Source organism: Equus caballus, chromosome 29 (genome assembly GCF_041296265.1).
Source record: "Equus caballus isolate H_3958 breed thoroughbred chromosome 29, TB-T2T, whole genome shotgun sequence".
NCBI lineage: Eukaryota > Metazoa > Chordata > Mammalia > Perissodactyla > Equidae > Equus > Equus caballus.
In genome coordinates, this window is record NC_091712.1 from 40,453,551 (window position 1) to 40,473,854 (window position 20,304).

At 49.6% G+C, this 20,304-nt stretch overlaps 1 protein-coding gene across 30 annotated transcripts in view; it reads right to left on the reverse strand.

Moving 5' to 3' along the window:
- Positions 1 to 4,697: 4,697 nt before the first annotated feature.
- The window catches only part of AKR1E2 (aldo-keto reductase family 1 member E2), a 35,796-nt gene continuing 20,189 nt past the window's right edge, over positions 4,698 to 20,304 (reverse strand). For 12 of the 30 annotated variants that reach the window (XM_070255284.1, XM_070255289.1, XM_070255287.1 and 9 more), the window contains 10 exons: positions 19,015 to 19,146; positions 16,280 to 16,447; positions 14,052 to 14,168; positions 11,739 to 11,816; positions 9,973 to 10,095; positions 9,162 to 9,259; positions 7,102 to 7,228; positions 6,495 to 6,579; positions 5,367 to 5,448; positions 4,698 to 5,111 (listed from right to left, as the gene is read on the reverse strand). In XM_070255284.1, the coding sequence (XP_070111385.1) occupies positions 5,069 to 5,111; positions 5,367 to 5,448; positions 6,495 to 6,579; positions 7,102 to 7,228; positions 9,162 to 9,259; positions 9,973 to 10,095; positions 11,739 to 11,816; positions 14,052 to 14,168; positions 16,280 to 16,447; positions 19,015 to 19,146 (1,053 nt within the window). In that variant the 3' untranslated portion in view covers positions 4,698 to 5,068. The other 18 variants (XM_070255290.1, XM_070255292.1, XM_070255294.1 and 15 more) reach the window with 15 other exon arrangements.

The window sequence follows — 20,304 nt, forward strand, 5'->3', positions numbered from 1 at the left end:
TGTCATTTAAAACATACAAAATTAAAGGTTGCCTGATATTTATTTGCTGTTCCTTATGAAACATTAAGCAAACAGTTGCATAAATGTGTATCCAGTATATATGTATGCATATATGTGTATTTAAGAAAGGTAAGTTACTAACTATATACACTCTGGGTGATAGGTTTTATGAGATAGGTGTTTATGCACATTTACTATATATGTATATGTGTTACATATTTTATATAATTTACGTGTCTATATATGTCATAGATAGGGGCAAAGATTAGAAGAATCCACTACAAAAAGACGATTCTTCTTGGATATTGGCATTTTAGGCCATTTTTATTTTCTTTCATGGCGCTTTTTTCGGTGTTCTTTTCATTCTGAATCAAGTAGAATTACTTGATTAAATAAGAAATATTGTAAATATTATTAATGAAAAGCTCTATTAGGCATTGGGCAGAAATTTTCTTACACTTAACAAACAGGGAAACATCTGGCAAGCAATTCACGAAAATGAGCCTTTTTCATCTAACATGATAATTTATAGCAGTTTGAAAAAATAGTGGTCCCAAAGTGCAGTGCCAAATGGCTGTCTCTAGTCCCTAAGTGCAAGAAAGCTGTGATGAGACTCACAGAGAAAACATGTGCTAGCTCAGCTGTGTTCAGGCATGAATTATGGTGCTGTTGGCTGTGGATTCAATTGCAGAGACTCAACAACATATATTCAATTAGCTGTCTTTAAACAGAAACGCACAAACCAAGGTTATACATTGATCCTTGATCGGTGATGCCAATGCTGTGACCAAAAGCTCACATAAATCCCCCGCTGTGTTTCTTCCAGGAGGAAAGGGTTGGTGTCTGTTAATTCCGTGTTCACGGTGACTTTATAACTAGCGTGAATAATGAGAATTGACTGTATTAATTGAAAGTATTTTGGGAGGCCGGAGCATTTTCAACACAGGAAGAGAGGTGCCAAGTATCTTTTACCAAAAATAATTCTCCCAGGGCTGACAGCCCGTGACTCCACCTCAAACCTCCTGAGCCCTGGGGCACAGGTTCCCACCATGGGAGGCAACTCTGGTCCTGGACAGGGTTGAGCACTGGGCTCACCTCACAGGCCTGCCGGGGACAGGTGGGGTGGCCTTGCAGATTGCAGGATCTTCTGTGGAAACAGGACACAGCACCGTCTTCGGGGGCTTCGTGGGGGTGGGCTGAGGTACTGTGCGTCTCACAGGCTACACTCCCTCAGGAATGCAGACCCAGCCCCTCAACAAAACCACCCCCTCTGCAGTCACACACGCAGACCCTGAAGAAGGGAAAAGCAGGAACTTCCTCCTGGAAACTCAACTAGAAAAGTCTTGTCTCCACATCACCAGTGGTTTTTATGTCCTCTGGGTGTCAGGGATCAGCTGGAAACCAGTGACTGGCTAACTCACCTGGCTCTGTCTCCAAGGTCCCTGGCAAAGGAAAGGCGAGGGGCCTGCGGGGTGGTTGGGCAGCTCCCTTCTTCCCTGAGTCCCACCAGAGAACACGGGTCCCTGGAGCAGAGGAGCTGAGTGAAAGCAGAGGCAGGGCTGGCTGGGCCCCTGCCCTGCAGGGCTCGCAGACTGCACACAGACTGCAATGAGTCCCAAATTGCACCCCGATAGACTGGCAGTGTCTGAAGCCCGAGGCCCTGCGTCTGTTCCTCAGGCCACAATCCGGCCAACGGTTTGCTGGCGAAGAGCCATGAGATTCTAACTTTCCACTTTAGAGTTTGGGGCAAGTGCTGACCCCCAGCTAGCGTTCGTGAGCACTCCAGCACCGGCCCGTCTGGTTTGGTGGGAAGCGTGATCTCCACTCCCATTGAGCTAATTCACACCCAAGCCTTCATGAGCAGAAGAACCCTGGGACTGGCCCCTCCCCTGGGAATCAGTGCCTGAGTGAGAGAGAGACAGAGAGAGGCAGAGACACAGAGAGAGAAAGGGAGAGAGACAGAGAGAAATTCCAGAGTGAATGCTAGATTTACATTCTGCAGATGAAATATGCCCAGAAAACCTCTGAACAGTATGCGCCTATTTGCACGAAAAACCAGAAAGTAGGATAAAAAGAAGAAAGGACAATGTGAGGTTCACCATCAGTTTCTCACTGTCATATATTTGATAGACGGGTTTGCTACAAAATTCTGGTCAAGGCAGAAATAACATGGAGTGTGGATGAAACAGAGATCAGCAAAATTTTGGAGCCGGACCAAGGGCAGATACATTGGGGTCCGTTATTCTATTCTCTCTACTTTGGTGTCTATTTGAAATTTTTCACAACGAAAACTTGGGTTTTTTTTTTTTTAACAAAATGTAAACTAGTTAAAACAAACAGTCATTCTCTTAAGGCCCTCTGTCTCAGTAGCTGGGAAACAAAGCCCACCTGGGGCTGTCCGTTAGACTCAACTGGGAGCCTTTAAAGGCGCCAGCTGCTGAGCCACACCCCAGGCCAATGAAATGGGACCTCTGGGACCTCCTGCCACCCGCCCCGGCACTTCTGAAGGCCACAGCAGATGGGGATCCTCTTCTGGCAGAGCCTGGGAGCAACCTTGTCAGGGAAAATTGCCAAGCCCAGAGGACACGTGAGCTGCAGCCTTGTCACTCTCTTCTCTCTGATGGAAACGGGAGTCCCGGAGCACAGCAGCCACAGTGTGAATGAACTGCACACCCTTGGGAATCCTAGAACCATGACGACACAGATACACTGCAAGCGTTCAGGAAGAAACAGACCACGCAGAAAACTTAAGAGCCTGGGGCTGTGAATGGGAGCTGGAGGCAGGTGAAGGTAGGGGACTCCCAATCCTCACGCACGAGGCTGGGGTTGAAGCATCTCACCGACCGAAGACCATACCAGGGCACTACTGTGAGCACTGACCCTCTCGTGCCCCAGGCTGAACGTCGACTCGTTTTCTGATGTGAGATAGTCGGCCTTTGAAGAAGGCAGGAGCGACATCATGTGAATCAGAGTTAAGAAACAAAAATGTTGCAAGTGAGCAAATGAGCAATGGTTTAGGAATAAATGACCAGAGACACAGGCTAAATGGGATGGTTAGATTTATGACTGGGAGTAGGAAATGTAGAGAATGAAAAATATGCACATGCACATGCAAACACACACACATACATGTGTACCCACACATAGGCACAGTGTGCACACACACACACGCACATGTGTGCAGAGTGCTATGCATATCATTTTGTTGAGTGCTTTACAAGCACCGTGTACTTTAATCCTAGCACCTCTCGGTAGATACTGATAGAAAATTTAAGGTTTAAGAGATTAAATAATTCGCACAGTCACGTAACTAGTGAGCAGAAGTGAGGGTCAGAAATCGCCTGATACTATTATGGAGTAGGAGACCCTCAAAGGAGCAAGCTCTCTCTGGACCTTTCCATTCCCTGGTCCTTCACAGTCTTAATTAAAGCTCTCCTGGGAGCTATGATCAAACCGTGACACCCCGTCCCAGCTCCACCCCCAGGGTGACTAACATTTGACATTACACAAACTGGGCTTTCTTCCTTCTTGCATCACTGACAAATGTCTTCATCTAGAGAGGCCTGTGGAGGACCCCTCTCTTGGGGTTCCAGAGCCAGGAGATTCATAGACCGCAGGGCACGGGAAGGCTGGTGGGGGTAGGTGGATGGACCTGCCAGGGGCCAGTCTGAACGAGGAATCAAGGAGGAAGATGATGGTGACAGTAACGGTGATATAATACCCACATATTACCCGGACTCATCACGGGCCGGCCACCATCTCCACTACCCTGTGAGGTACCAAAATGATCCCCACTTAGCAGGGAAGGGACTGAGGCACTGGAAGGTTACCTAATCTGCCAGGATCCCAGAGCTAGACAATGATGGGGCTGAATTCACACCCAGGACATCAGACTTCAGAAGCTGCTCCCAGCGTGGCCTGGGAAAAGATGGAAATGGAAACCACGCGGAGGCCACCCATCCCCAAACCAGATGCCTTCAGCCACTGGGCAACAAAAGCAGCTCTGGGCCTCTGTCCCTTCCCAGGCATTGTGCCAGCTGGGGGGAGTTTGGGGGCTCATACAGTAGACTGAGGGGCCCCAGGGGGCGGACTCCCAGGTTTCCCTCTGAGTAACTCCCTGCAGATAGAAGCCAAGTCCTAGAGGCCGGCGGGCTGAAATGACCAGTGGGCCCAGTAAGTCCCATCCCCAGAGACGGTGTGCACTGAGGGCACAGACCAGGCCGCAGGGGAACATGGATCACCCTCAACGAGCCTGTGTGGACACCCACCTGTCCTCTCGAGGTAGGACAGGACTCATGCCCCTCCTCAACACAGTGCATGGGGCGGGGCGGGGAAGACCCACATTTCATCTCCAATTTGGGGTTTCCACAGGTATAATCTCACTTCCCAGAAGACTTTATTATAGAATTTAAAAATTAAAATTTAGATTTTAAATGAGAGAAAAGGCCTCTCTGTTGAACTGACACATCTTCCTGCTTTCACCCAGTTTCCTTCTCGATGTGTGAAGGTCAGGATTTCGCTGTGGGATCATCTGGGCGGACTGGTAGGGAGCAGGAGTTTGGACAAAGCGGGCCGGGCCAGGTGGTGAGAGCTGCAGCCAAGCAGTGGGAGTGGGTCTCGTGATGCTGTCGTCTCGACTCCAGACACGTTTCAGTATTTCCTAACCCAATTTTTTTTTTTAATGTGAAGGCAAATGATTTATGAGTCATCAAATATCTTTTATTTTGAGCATCAGGCCACACGGTACATCTTGTAAAAATCCCATGATACTGCATGCTCAAAGGATTCCTAACGCCTGTGTGGGTCCTCCACGGAGAGGGGTCACTTCTCTCGCAAGGGACACGTCCTCCCTCAGTCACAGACCACACTCCAGTCTTTGGATTTCTCAGGGGACTCGGCTTCTCTTCCAGCCGGGAATCCACCTGAATCAACCTCTGCCCCTCTCGTCCCTGGCCAAGGCTTTCTCTGCCTCGGGGACACAGGCCCTGTGCCAAGGTGGACGGACACGGGGTTGGGACACGGGCGGGTTGGCCAAGGCCGAGCAGGAGGAGGACAAGGGGGGCCACCCTCAGTACTCGATGTTGAAGGGATAGTCCTTGTGATTTCCAGCTCTGAAAAACAGAAGACAAATCCAAACCAGAAACAGAGAAGGATGATTATTTTTGCAGAGAAACATTTTAAAAGACGCAGTTATGGATCTTTAAACTCCCTAATGTATTAAATTTAGTCTTGGGATTCGTCCAGTGGCTCATCCTCAAACAGAAAAGAATCATGAGAAGCTAAAATGTGTATGATAAACACCTACTGAGGAACCAATCATTCAATCTGAGTTTTCTGAAAGGAAGCAAAGGACGAGCCGTATTTACATGGGGAACGTCGCCAGTCGGAGATTCCTGTCCAGGCCTAACATGTCATTCATATCCTCTTCTGATAATTCGAAGTCAAACACCTGGAACCAAAATAAAATGTTCATAGGAAATTCAGTTCAGTGAGCACTTGGCTGGCATATGTTACCTGCAAAGCACTGTGCTAAACCTATGGGGGGGGGGGCACAAAGACGTAAATGGGACACTTCACGCAACACCCGAAACTTCCCCTGCACGTCAGCCTCGGCTCCTGGATGCTCTTGGACTTGGACCATTTGCCCGGGGTTGGCTGAGCTGGGGCCGATTAGGAGCCCTGGAAAACATGGGACATGTATTGCATTGGTGCTGTAGGAGCGAGGGACATGCTGTAACCATTAAAAGGTGCAATGAAGAATTCTTCCCATTTCTCAAGAAAAACCCCAAAACAAAAGAACATCTGTTCCACCCACCCCACCAGCTAGGGAGACACTTGGTCGCCGGGACTGTTAACTCTATAACACAGTGCCATTTTTATTTCTGTTCCTTCGAAAACAGTATTCTAAGCTGCCCCACCGCCCCAGGTTTAGGATTTTTTATCCTAAAATTGGGGCTTTTCACACAGGTGAGCCAACCCCACCCCACAGCTGAGGAGCCGGGAAAGAAGAGAGCACGGAGTGATTCCGTCTGCGCCCGGGAGGGGACAGGTCACCTCGACCCACAGGACATCCCCCGACCCCGACCTCCAGCAGAAGCAGGGACTCAGTGTCAGTGGTTCTGACTGGAGGGAGAGCTGGGGACCGGGGTGGAGTTTGGGTTAAGGGGGGAAAGAGCACGGTTCTTGGAGGGTCCCTACACATCAAGTGGGGCAGCATGGGGAGCATCACTGAGCAGCGCCGGGACAGGCAGTGCCCTGAGCTCTGGCCGTGCCCTGCCCGCTCGTCACCTCTCCTTCCCCTATAACCCCGTCTGCCAGCCCCCAGGCTGGTAAGTGCCTGCCCCGCCCTTGGCGCCTCCTGATGTGGCTGATGCTTCATCCCGCCCCTCTCCACCGCGTCAAAGCCACAGGGGCTGGGCCTGCTTGGGACAGGGGTGAGCCCCATAGTGAACACAAGATCCCAAACCCTCTGAGGCCAAAGAGCGGAACACTTTCCTGGAAATTCTCAAGAATCCAAGTCTGGGTGACAGACTTGGGAATCACTATCACGTGCCTCTGGATGTGAAACCGGATCAAAATCTGCAGGAAAAAAAAGTCTAACATCAGACAAAGGGAGACCGCCTGGGGTCAGCTCGGGCGTCTCCCTCACAGTTCGTGTTTGATGGTGCAGTCAAGCCGAAAAGTCAGGGATGGCAGGAGTGTCTATTACAAGCTCTTTTGTTCCAAAGGCCTTTAGAAACGAAACGGGCGTTTTCTGAACGGTTTTAGCAGTGTGCCTGTGCTGGCTGCTGCTGGAGACGCTCAGAGGACCTTGAGTCCAGTCCGCCAAACAGCTGGACATTAGAGGAAGGAAGAGAGAGAGACGCTCCTTTTCCGTTCCATCAGCTGCGGGGCTGAGGGACACGGCCTGGGGGTTCCACGTGCACAGAACTGCCCGCTGGTCAATTCTGTGACGGGCTGAGACAGGAGCGTGGCCCGAACAAGTGGGAACGTGGCGGCCCCCAAGGGGCAGGTGAACACCGGAAAGTGCTAGTCAGTCATCAGCTTGTCCAGAGTAAGCAAGCGCGTCCTCCTCCAGCCCAGTGGGCAGCCCCCACCCACCTGAGCTGAAGACTTGCTGTGCTTCTCTGCGATCCTCTGAATCACAGGGTCCTCCAGCAGGTGCACCCCCTCACTAGAGCCAAGAGCACAGGGCAGGCGCTGTGAGATCAAACACGTCTGCATCCTTCTTAAAAAGAAAACAAAACTTTCTCCAAAACGGAAAAGCTAGATTTATGTTTTTGTCTGATCACGATACTTGCTCAGTGTGGGAAATGTCAAAGATGCAGAAAAGCTGGTCACCCAACTCCTACCATCTAGAGATGACCCCATAACATTTTGGTGGAGATGGCTAGACACGTGGCTTTTCACGTATAGTTGGTGCTTTTTCTGAGAACCAGCGGGCATCCCCAGGGCATACAAGATCATAGGCTCTCCAGGGTCTGGCGGGCCCCTATCACATTTAAAGGCTCTCTGACTTCTGAGCTCTTCTTGTAGGCCCTAGAACAACGCCTACAGCACCATAATAAATAACGGTTGATGAGGATGATAACTTCAGAAGAGTTCACCTCAAATACCAAGACAAGTTGAGACTGTGAACAGGTGGGACCTAATGTGCAGAGGATTTGAAGGCCAGCACAGAAGCTCTATCCCTCAACGTCTGTCCTGCAGAGGACAGGCCCCAGTCACTCCGGAGAGCCACTTATTCAGCAAATGTTTATTAAGCATTTACCACGTTCAAACACTGGGCTAGAAACAGGCTTCGGCCTCTCCTGAAGGAACCAGCAGAACCCACTCCATTCTGGCCTGGGCCCAGGATCTCAGGGGGCTGCCCTCCCCCCCGATGGCTCCCACCACCCCAAGCTCAGCTGCCGAATATGACCCAGCTTTCTAGGAACTCCTGAGCTGCTACCAAGCTCTAACACACATGCTCTATTTCACACAGGAAACACACAGGTAATAACAGTCAAGTAATCTCAGCCTTTTCTGGGCCCCTGATACGTCCCAGGCACTGAGCTGGGGGCTGGGCAGAAAGTCATGAATTAGGTGCAGTCCCTGCACTCAAGGAGCTCTGACAAGGGGAAGAGACTGAGAAGAAAATAATGAGAAGACAGTGTGACAAGGGCTGTGGACAAAACATGAATAAGGGGAGTCAGGTGGGCTTCCTGGAGGAGGTGATGCTGAATCGTGCCTTTCGTCAGAAACTGGAGTTAGCTAGGTTAAAAAAAATACTACTACCAACAAAATCTCGAGGTAAAGAGGACAGTATATGCACCGAGACCAGAGAGAACATGTTCCATTCCAGGAACCCCGCGTAGTTTCCAACAGTACCAGTGTGTCTGCAGGAAGAAACGAGGCCAGAAGTAGGCAGAGGCCAGACCAGTCAGGACTCCTAGGCCATGCCGAGAAGGGAAGGAGATTTAAGCAGGAAAGTGACACAATCATACTGAGACAGCGCCCTTCAGCTACCGTGTGGACAATGGATTGGAACTGGGCAGATCCGGCAGGAGTTAAGAGGCGGCTATCACAGCCTGAGAGAATTCTGATTTAAGGAAGGCGGCAATGGAGAGAACAGAGACCAGGAGACAGACTCCACGTTCTCTGGCAGCGCCATCAGTGGATGTGCGGATGGACTGGACTGGGGGCGTTGGGAAGGCGTGACTTCCACCTTTCTGGCCGAGGCGGCTGAGTGGGTGGTGGCTCCTCCGCTGACGTAGGGAGCACAGTACACAGTTCAGTTTCTGGGGAAAGTTCACATGTGGAGGTGGAATCCACAGAGATCGAGCTGTCTGCACAGCATCCCGATAGAGAAGTCTGGTGGAGGACTAGATGTCGTCAGGAGCTCGGCGAAGAGGTCGCTCCCAGCTGGTTATGTCTCTAAAAGGGTCACTGCCCTTCTCAAGGCAGCCCCTCAAAGTGACTTGCCTCTGGCTCCCAGTGCCATCTCCCTCCCTCAGCCCACTGGGCCCAGGGGTGGCGACAGTGCCCCCTGCAGGGAGCCTGCGCTCTCTCCACACCCTGCCCACACCCTCATTAAGCCCTCCACTAACTAACCACGTTAAATTGGAGGGTGCGTCTATTTCCTGCTAGGGCCTCAACTGGCAACCACTGGGCATCTCTACCTGGAGCCACCGAGGGGCAGGTAAGCCGTCACGGACACACCTCTGGATTGGCAAAAACTGATGAGATTCTTCTGTGTAAGATACGGGTGGCACTCGATCTACAAAGAGAATCGCAGCTTACCAGAGGAGACTGTCTCCTAGCACCCTCGAGAAGAGGGCCGCCCTTCATGTCTGGGCTCCGCTGCTGACAAGCTACGTGAGCACCTCGGGGCCTGAGGGTCTAGGCCCGTGACATGAAAAGGCTGGACTAAGTGACAGCTGAGATGCCGGCCTGCTGTAACCAGGCTTGAGGAACACTTACGTCATCTGGACGCTGGCACAGCACCCGCTCGGTGAGGTCCCCCAGCCCCGCCCCCTCACCTCCTCTGCAGCACCAGCTCTGTCTGACATCTCATGTGTGGCAGTTACTTGCTATTTTCTATCTGCTGCCACTAGGATGGGAGCTCCTGAAGCAGGGCTTTTGGTCTGATCTTGTCTTGTTCACAGACGTCTCCCGAACATCTAGAAGAAGCCAGCCTTCCAGAAGTTACTCAGTAAATACTTGTCAAGTGAATGAACGAAGCTGGGAGTTGCATGTGACAAACTCACGCTACAGGCAACGCCAACCCAACAGGCCTTAGAGAAAGGTCTCTCCCCATTCACCCGTCACCTGCCTCACTGCTCCCTAAGTCACGATTTTGGACAGACACGAGGGAAAAAGGCCTCCTTCACATGCTCCGCTCCTGCTTGCATTTCCAGTCCGGCCGTGTGGAGATAACAGCTGAACAGCCAGCTCCAGCCATGAAAGCCGCGCGGCTGCTCACAAGCTCACCTGGTTGTTCACCGGCTTGAACCTCAGGTTGGGTTTGTTCAACAGCCTCTCAAGCTGCTCGTGGTTGAAGTTGGACACCCCGATGGCTCTCACCAGCCCTGCATCCACCAGCTCCTCCATGGCCTGAAGAGAACTAGGAATTACTTGGGCGTATGGGCTCTGTCTACTCCACTGACAATCCACGTCGCACAGTAGTCTTAAACTGGCTCCCCCCACTATTTTTAAATCTTTCACGTGAGGCTTCATCGGCATTTCCGCACTCGAGGTCTCCTCCCAGCTCCATCACTTGGTAGCTGGGGGACCTTGGGCATATGACATGACCTCGCTAAGCCTCGATGTCCTCATCAGCAAGACGGGAACGACCTTGTCCAGGCCCCAGGGTCAGTTCTAGGATTCCATCAAATGATACACACAGAGCATTAGCTCAGGGTGGGATCTAGCAAACACTCAACACACTCCAGCTGCTGCTACTGCTAGTATTCTGAGTAACTGCGGATATGGGGCTTGCAAAGATGTCCAGTGCAGCTTTCTTTGCTCACTTCTCCTTCTACCCTAGAATATAACCTTCTTAGGGACCATGATGCATCAGCACTCTCCTAGTCCACCCTCCAGTTAACATTTTAAGGGACTCAAGGGCAGAGCCAGCCAAAGCTTTGCGCTGGTCACAGATCAGCGAGATGGTTTGGCCTTCAGCTTCAGAAAGAGCGTGGCTCGAGGCCAGGGTAAGTGACAGTGACAAGTCTTGAGTGGGTGCGGGGCTGGTGACCAAGTCATTGTGCACCAGTTACTGCCTCAAAGCTGCAACAATCACTGGGGACCTCAATCGTGCCACACAAAAGCCCCGAGTTTAACCCAAATCTTTAGGAGAGGCAACATAGTGTGACAGAAAGGGTTGGCCCCTAACACTGGTCCTGACATCTCAGACACCTCTGGAGTCTCTGCTTTGCTGGAAGGAGAGGCCAGCCTGGCCTGGTACTCCTCCCTGTCTGTGCTCCCCTCCTCTCCCTGCCTGGAGGACCTCCGCACTCCCCGGGCTGCACCCATCAATCTCACACGAATGGCTCCAGAATCTCATCTTCTGAAACTCAGCAAGTCCCGATTTGAACTCGCTTTCTTCCTGTGTCCCACACCTGCCGTCCTCTACCCTTGTGTTGTTTGCAAGACTGCACACACCTGGTCGCCTGCGCTAGAAGCCGGGGTCGGCAGGAATCCACCTGTCCTCCTCCCACCCCCTCACTTCACTGCCACGCATCTCACACCCATCACCTCCCCTGACTCCCACTTTACTTCAGGCCTCATCGCTTTTCGTCCAGACTCTGGCAGCAGGCTTGAAACGCAGTGACCCTCCCTCCAGGCTTCTCCCAGCCCCACCCCAAACTTCACCACGCTGCCAGAGTTGTCGTTCTGAAATGTTTACAAAAGAGCTGAAAGGAATCATAAAATATTAGTAGTGGTTACCACCGGGTAATGGAAAAATGGATTTTTAAATTTTTTTTATACCCTTCTATAGTTTCTGTAATGACCATGTGATATTTTTTAACCAAAAAAAATAAACATTTGAGAATAAAAAAGAGGTCTGAATTAGCTATCCCTAAAATAAATGTTTCAGAGACGAAACAAACTAAAGTAAGGAAACCAGACAGCCGTCTGTCGTCTCAGGTCCTCAGCCAGGTGTCCGTTTCCGCTTCAGACTGCACACCTGTGTCTCGAGGAGACAACCCAGTGTCTCTGAAACAACAAGCTCAGGATCTCACGGCTCAGCTCACCTCCCACGTGTCCAGGAAGTCCGTGTCGCTGGGTATAACCATGCCTTCTTGGTCCAAGGGCAACTCGTTTCTCCCAGACTGTGAGAACCAGAAGAAAAGAGCTTACTGGGGGTTTGTGGTCACCTCTGAAGAGGAGACAGGGTGGCGGGAGAATCCGGATGTAGGGGAGATGCTGGAGGTGGATCAGCAAGTCCAGGTCAGAGCCACGGCCCTCACACTAAGCCGAGTGCCTTCTCTTCTCCAGGGCTGGTGTCACCTGTACAAGACCAAGGGCTGGGTGGACTGGATGGTCAGCAAAGTTCCAGCCAACCTCGACGTTCACTGCCCACCTTGCACGGACAGGAAAGGGAGACCCTGAACCCTCGCCTGTTACCAGAAAAGCATTTAGCAATTTCAGGTAAAGAATGGGGAAAAGGGTCTTCCTTCACGTCTTAGGAGCCCCCTCCATCAACCTTCTCCCAAGCCCACTGTTGGGATCTTCTTTTCTTACAATTCTCATCACAGTGACAGAGAATGGAGAATTAACACAAAGTGCCCGGGAGAGTAGGGCAGAGGGACGGCATGAAAGGGGGACTGAAGTCATCCCTCAGAGCACCTGCAGGTACCGCTTCGCAATCTGCCTTCCTCGCCCACGCACGGCTCCGTGTAGCATGTCACGGGGGATGGGGGACGACACATGTTTACTTAACAACACCTACTCCTTAGCTCGAGCAGCAGTGGGGAGAATGTCTAAAACTGCGGGCTGATCCACATCTTAGGGAAATTGTTCATGATAAACCGAAGCAACTGTCTGGCTTCAAATCTGCCTCCCATGTGGACATGATATTTCTCTCTGCCTCTGCACAAACACCCTCCTGACCTCGCTCCCAACCAGCAGACAGCACAACAGGTCCACCGGTTCCCACCTGGCTGAAGACGCACTGTCTACACTGCATGAGAATAAGGCCCAAGGAGTCTCAATATTTCTGCATGATGTTTGGATTCCCCTTCTAAGCATTTATGCTTTATTTTGTTAACTCTCAATTTCTCATAAATGGAATTCTATTCGGTAATAGGTTGAGTGATCTGAGGGCTCTTCCTTTTCTATCCCCCAGGCATCTGCCAGAAGATGCGGGCCTGGCAGAGCAACGGGCATCTGACCTGAGCACCTGCTTCTGGGCCCCGATAATCTTACTCAATCTTTCTGCGCCTCAGTTTCATCATCTGTACGTTGGGGATATTAACAGTTCCCACTTTAGAGAACCATCGTAAGGACTGAATGAGTTCACATGTGTAAAGTGCCTAAAACAGGACCTGGTTCATCGTTAAGATAACACTAAGAGCTGACAGTAAGTGCGACCCAGCTGTTATCATTATTTTAAGCGTTATTCTCTGAGTGCACTGGATTTCAAGGATACAGAAATAATTTCTGAACCATTCTCTCTTGTTCTGCTCCCTGGGTGTCTCTGTTCTCTATGGATGTGCCGGATGCACAGTGCCACATCCTTTTGTGACGCTAAATACAAAGCCTTCACGGAGAGCTGCGCCAGAATGAAGCAGGTTCTGTTGGTGCACCAGTAGATCCTCCGACAGGTGCACCCACGGGAGGTGCCCAAGGGGCACTCGCCCACTCCGACGTGGGACGAATCCTCCCCAGGACTGCCATGCTCCCCGATGCCACCTGTGTGACTGTGTCCTCAGCCAGAGAGGCTGTCATCTCAGTCTGGGGCAGGTGTGCAGGGACATCCTGGCCAAGACCAACATAAGACTGAGGCCGGGAAGCTGCTGAGCAGGGTTTAGAGACAAAGGGGATGTGCGGAGCAATCAAGTAAAGAGAATAAAACCAAGTGGAGAAATCATCCACCGCCAGGTCGAGTGGACCTGCTGCCAGTGAACAAGCGAATGTCTCCCAGATGGCGAAGGAGCAGCCACTCCCCAAAGAGAACAGGCCCAACAAGGAAAGACGGAGCCAAGGAATTCACTTAGCCTGGGAGGTGACACGGCAGCCGCTCGGAGCAGCAGTATTTCCCGTCTCATATCTGCTCTCACCTGAAGACCTCTAGGCAAACCAATGCTCTCTCTGCTTGGAGAAGAAATGACTGGTTTGGAACAAAGAATCACAGTGTGTCAGAACTGTGGGGGCCTCAGAGGTCCCCATGTCCAAGCCTGCCCTGAGCTGAGGCCCAGAGATAACTGAATGTGTGTGTGAGGCCGACGCAGCCCGAGAACCCACACGCCCTGGCTGCTGGCCCAAGCTCGTCCCACAACCAGATGGGGTGTGATTGGGAAAGGAGGCGCTGCCAGCAGGGTATCTCACCATCTCCCGAACGGTACCTGGAAACCCATGGGCCAGTGCATGAGGTAGAGGTCCAAGTAGCTCAGCTTCAAGGCCCTGAGACTCCGGGTGCATGCTGCTTCCACCAGGGACTTCTCATGGCAGGTGCACCAGAGCTAAGAGGAGAGGGAGCAAGCACTGACACACGGGGCCACAGAGCCAGTATCAACACGACATCTGCCACTGGGGCCCACAAGTCTGGGATCCGGAGGAGGAACAGCCTCCAAGACTACATGGAACAGACACACTAGAGCAATGGCATCATCCTCAGAGGGTTCCGGGACCCCTCAGGGAGGGATCTCCAAAGCTGGGCTCCTTTGGGCTGATTGCTCCAAAAGGGAGTTGGAGACCCCGTGAAATATTTGACGGGAGGGCCGTCTGGTGGTTTGGATCCACTGGGAGCCCCACCCAAAAAACAATGCCTGCGGGCAGAAAGGATATGAGGAAAAGTCAGAAGAATTTCTACGTCGTGTTTCTCACTTAAATGCACTCTATGTTAAAGGTCCTCTGCTCCTAAGGCCTCACAATCGTGCAGGATAAGAAGTTAGAGAAGTTAACATACACCGCCTTATCCTTGTTAGACATCTCCATCCACGCCCTCTTTAAGGAGAAAATCTGTCATTTGCTTTTCCCCTCATTTAGTATTAACTGTGACAGAAACTAATCTGAAGGCCTATCACAGCAAGAAGAAAAAACAAAAATAAATAAGTAAAAGAAAGACAATTAGAAGATGTAAAAACAAACTACAAACCCAGTGTATTAACAAAAGTGAGAAAAACTGCAAGTAAATACATCACAGTGTAAACAACAGTACTCTCCGGATGGGGAGGATATAAGTGATTTATTTTTTTTAATTGTATTTCCCTGACTTTTCCAAACTTCAAGCACTCTGAGCACACACTTCCACTGCTGGCTGTGATGCACTCAGGAGCAACCCATCCCCAGACTGGCGGCCAGACTTAGGAATCTCCAGTCACCCATCTCCCCTACCTCGACAGTCAGAAGGGATTCCCGCTCCTCTGCCACGTTCACAGCCAGGCCTCTCCACTACCAGCCCTGCACTCTAGCTTTAGACAGCACTGAGGAGTTACAGAAATTATCTATTTTTTTTTTTTCCGTTTAAAGATTGGCCCTGAGCTGACATCTGCTGCCAATCTTTTTGTGTTTCTTCTCCCCAAAGCCCCCCAGCACATAGCTGTATATTCTAGTTGTAGGTTCTTCTAGCTCTGCTATGTGGGACCCACCTCGGAGTGGCCTGATGAGCAGTGCTAGGTCTGCGCTCAGGATCTAACCAGTGAAACCCTGGGCCGTGGAAGCAGAGTGCGCGAACTTAACCACTCAGCCACGGAGCAGCCCCCAGAAATTATCTTAAAGTAATACAGAAAAGCAAATCTATGACAGAAACAACAGTGAATCTTGCAATTATAGAAATTTAAATCACTCGGGAGACTACTGAGATCCAGAGTCTCGTTTTACATGACGAAGCTTGGACCCTGAGCCATCCAGTGACTGACCCAGTCTCTCACAGCCCGTGACCTACAGCTGGAATGTGAACCCATGACTCCTGGCCTAACATTCTTTAATTCTCCACTATCTCAGTCTACGCTGGCATTTCCTACAGGGGCCGCCTCCTAACTGGCCTTTACAGCCACTCTTCTTCTCTATCGTTTCCCACTGTGCTAGTTCAGGCTGTCATCATCTCTCACCACACTGCCGTTAATGTCTCCTGCCTCCTATTCAAATGCATGCTTCTTTCAGCTGCTACAATCTCCTGCCTACAATACAAGTCTCGCTTATACAGAATATAAGTCCCCTATTTAATAACCTCCAACGGTGCTCCTCTCTCTATGCGAAAAGACTAAGCTCCTTAGATGGCATCCAGGCCTTCCATGATCTGGCCGGTCCACTCCGCCAGCCTCGCTTCTCATTGCTCTCTGCTGCCTAACAGTTTTCGATCCAGGAACGCCAAGCTTCTTCTAGGCCCCTGAACCAACTGCGCTGTGCGTGCCTTGTGCCTTTGCTCGAGCCGTCCCCTCTGCTTGTCACGCTGTCTCCGACACCTTCACCTGCACCACTCCCAGCACATGCATGAAGCTACAGACGTCCTTGTCAGGTCTGGTCCAAGTACGAATGGAGTCATCAGCTCCTCTGAGGAGACCAGAGAGCCTCCATGCGCTGTTTCAGCGACCTGCTACCCAAGCCCCGAGTAGTCCACGGGCATTCCTACCTTACTGACAATGAACAGGTCCTCCCGCTTTACCACGCCCTCCTTGACCTTGAGCTGGATCCCCACTCCAATCTCAGTCTCGTTGTGGTAGAAGGAGGCGCAGTCGAAGTGTCGGTAGCCGGCGTCAATGGCCACCTTCACGGCATTCGTCACGTCCCCCGGAGCCTCCTGCCACATGAACAAGACAGAAGTCACTCAATTTCTCCTTCTCTTTCTAGAATGTAGAGTCAACAATACACAAAAAATGAAGTCATTGAGTCGGTACTGCTGTCAGTCAGTCCTAACATTGGGGCAAGTCAGAGTCAGACAGGATTTATAGATAATCTAAGTTCCAACTCCTTTACTTACTTGGGGAAAACACCACAGGTATTTTTCGTGCCTGCAAGTAACCGAGCTAGAGGCAATGCTTCCTGAAGGAACGAAGGAATCAATAAGCGCAGGATGAATAATAATAACAACTGAGACACAAGGAGGTAGAGACTCACCTCCACCCACAAAGACCACAAGTCCAAGTGTAAAGGTCAAGCGGTGTGTCCTCTCACAAAGATAATCCATCACACAGAGCATCTGCCCAAACCCACAGGCACAGTGTGGGTTCCATCGGGAAAGCGGAAGTTCAGAGAAGAAGCAGCTCCCTGTAGACATGGTGCTCAAGCAACAAGGGCTGGAACTAGAGGGAAAAGCGTGGCAAAGGCTCACGACACCACGCGACCGAACACTCCCAGAGGGTGTCATAGCTCACAAACCACTTTCACACTTGAACTGCACAGGGAGCCCATGAGATGTAACAGTATAATGATCTTCATTTATTAAGCAACAGATTCAGAACGGTTGAAAGCTAATGAACCAAGTATCCATCTTAAATTAGAAAAAGAACCACCAAGAAATGAGAAGGAAAGAGAAAATGAAAATAAGAATGAGGGCCCCTGGGACTGGCTCTGTGGCCGAGTGGTTAAGTTCGCACGCTCCACTGCGGCGGTCCAGGGTTCAGATCCTGGGCGTAGACATGCCACCGCTCGCCAGGCCACATTGAGGCGGCGTCCCACATCCCACAACTGGAAGGACCTGCAACTAGGATATACAACTATGTACAGGGGGAGTTTGGGGAGATAAAGCAGAAAAAAAAAAAAAAAAAAAAGAACGAGGGCCCGGCCCTGTGGCCTAGTGGTTCAGTTTGGCACGCTTTGCTTCGGCAGCCCTGGGTTTGCCGGTTCAGATCTTGGGCACAGATCTACACCACTTGTCAGCCATGCTGTGACAATGACCTACAAACAAAGTAGAGGAAGAGGGGCCAGCCCTGTGGCTGAATATTTAAGTTCACGTGCTCCGCTTCAGCAGCCCAGGGTTTCACCAGTTTGGATCCTGGGCACAGACATGGCACCGCTCATCAGGCCATGCTGAGGTGGCGTCCCACACAGCACAACCAGAGGCATTCACAGCTAGGATATACAACTATGTACTGCAGGGCTTTGGGGAGAAGAAAAAAAAAAGAAGATCAGCCACAGTTGTTAGCTCAGATGCCAATCTTTGGGAAAAAAAAAATTTCATTTAAAATAATTATTAAAAAAAAAAAAGGAGAGGAAGACTGGCACAGATGTTAGTTCAGGGCGAATAGTCCTCACAAAAAAATAAATAAATAAGAATGAACATCAAATAAAGATATGCTAGAGAAAATCAACAAAGCCAGAGGTCACTTCTTTGAAAAACCTTAATAAAGTAGACAAACTTCTGACAAGACTGAGAAGACCTTTTTTCCTTTTCATGACATGAACGAAAACCAGCACATAAAGGTAAGAGATTTAAAATCTAAGAAAATATTATCAATAACTATAAGCCAACAATTTAGAAAAATGAAACAAAGTGAAAAAATTCATAGGAAAGCTTAAGAAGAAATAAAAGCTGAACTGTCCTATAATTATTTAAAAAGTGAAGCGATTAGTTAAACACACACACAGTTCTATAAAACTTTCAAGAAAGAAATCATCCCACTTTAACATAAAACCTTTCAGAGAAAACAAAGAGAGGAAATACGCCCAACTCCTTCTACCAAGCCAGCATAACCCTGAAATCGAAAGCAGACAAAAATATTGAAAGGAAAGTTACACATTCATTTCACTTATGAATATAATTGTAAAACTCCTAAGTAAAATAATAACAAATTGGATGCAATAATACATATGGAAAAATAATATACCCACCCACATTGAGTTATCTTGGATAGCCAAGGATGGCGTGATATTAGAAAATCCACAATAATTCACCACATTAGTAGATTAAAAGAGAAAAAAATTAAAAAACAAGAAAATCATCTCAATCGCTGTTGGCTAAGATTCAACACCCATTCATGATTTAAACTCTCAATAAATTAGGAAAGAAGGAAACTCTTTAACCTGATAAAGAATATCCATGTTTAAAACAACAGCAATGACAAAATCAAGAATAAAAACAAACAAACCAAAAGACCTAGGGCAAACATCATCCTAATCCTGGACACAGCAGAAGCATTCCCTTTAAAATCAGGAACAAAGCAAGAAGGGCCCCTGCAGTGGAGGTCCTAGCCAGAACAAGCAGCTCAGAAAAAGCAATCTGAGACTTCAGGATTGGAAAAAAGGAAATGAAACTATCATTACTCGCAGATGCATAAGATCATGTATGTAGAAAACCCAAAAGCATCTATAGGCAAGTTAAAACAATAGTATCGTTTAGCAAAGTGGCTGGAAATTTGATGAGCATACCAAAGACGACTGTTTTTCTATGCACCAACAGCAAACAAGTTGAAAACATAATTTCAGAGAAGTGTCACTTCCAATAGCATAACAGACCATCAAGCACCCAGGAATACATCCAACAAACGAAGTAGGTGTTCTCTAGAGGAAAAACCATATGAAGAGATAATTAGTGACGGAATATATTTAGGACAATTTATTAACAGAGAAATATACCATGCTTGTAGAAAGACAGATTTAATGTCATAAAGATGTTAATTCCCCAAGTTGACCTATAGATTTAACGTGATTCTACAGGCCCAGTCAGAGCTCCATCTCCACCTCTCAAATCTGGGCGGTCCTTGTGTTTTCCTTGGACCAAGAGAATGCAGCAGAGGGGCGGGTTCGAAACTCAGGCCTCAGGACGCCTGGCGCGGTCCACCTAGTCCCCCTTGCTCTCTTCTGCCTCGGCCGTTACCATGGGAATATTCCCAGACCAGCCTGCTTGAGGAGAAGAGGCAAGTGCAGGCAAGCGGGGGAGTAGCCACAACGGTCCCAAGTGACACCTGACAAACCCCAGACGTGTGAGAGAGTCGGGCCAAGACCCACACAGCTGCCCAGCTGACCACCTAATGCAGGGGTAACGAACCACACGGTGTTGTAAAGCCACCAAGTTTTTGTGGTTGGTTGTTGATGTAGCTATCTCTTGGGCAAGAGACAGCTAATGGTAGATTTGTGATGTGACATCATCCAAAGTAACTAAATAAAACAAGCCTTTGCATGGATCAGGGAAGGGTGATCGCAATTAATCCAATTCTCTGTACCTGAGGTCTAACAATAACCACAAATGAATGTCTCAGCCCCTTCAGAACAGTTCTCACAGCTTTTCCTTACCCTGTGTACAAGAACACAGGTGTGGACTCGCACACTGAGCTGTGTGCAGACGACATAGCAGACAACGGACAGAATTAAAGTCAGGCAAGAAATGCAGAACACTTAAACCCACCCAGTGCTTACGGAACAGCTGCCTACTGTATGTCTTTGGCTAGATGCTGAGAACCACAAGGAATAAAATTACATCCTTGGCCTCTAACAGTTGATAAGTGGATAGAAGAAATAACTGAAATAATAATTGGATGAGCAGGGGTTGGTCATTCTAATTCCTACTCATCCAATAACCTCCTAAGTGACTTCTTAAATGAACATCTTTTTATTAAAGACTAAGTTAAGGGGCTGGCCCCATGGCCGAGTGGTTAAGTTCACGTGCTGCACTGCAGGCGGCCCAATGTTTTGTTGGTTCGAATCCTGGGCACGGACATG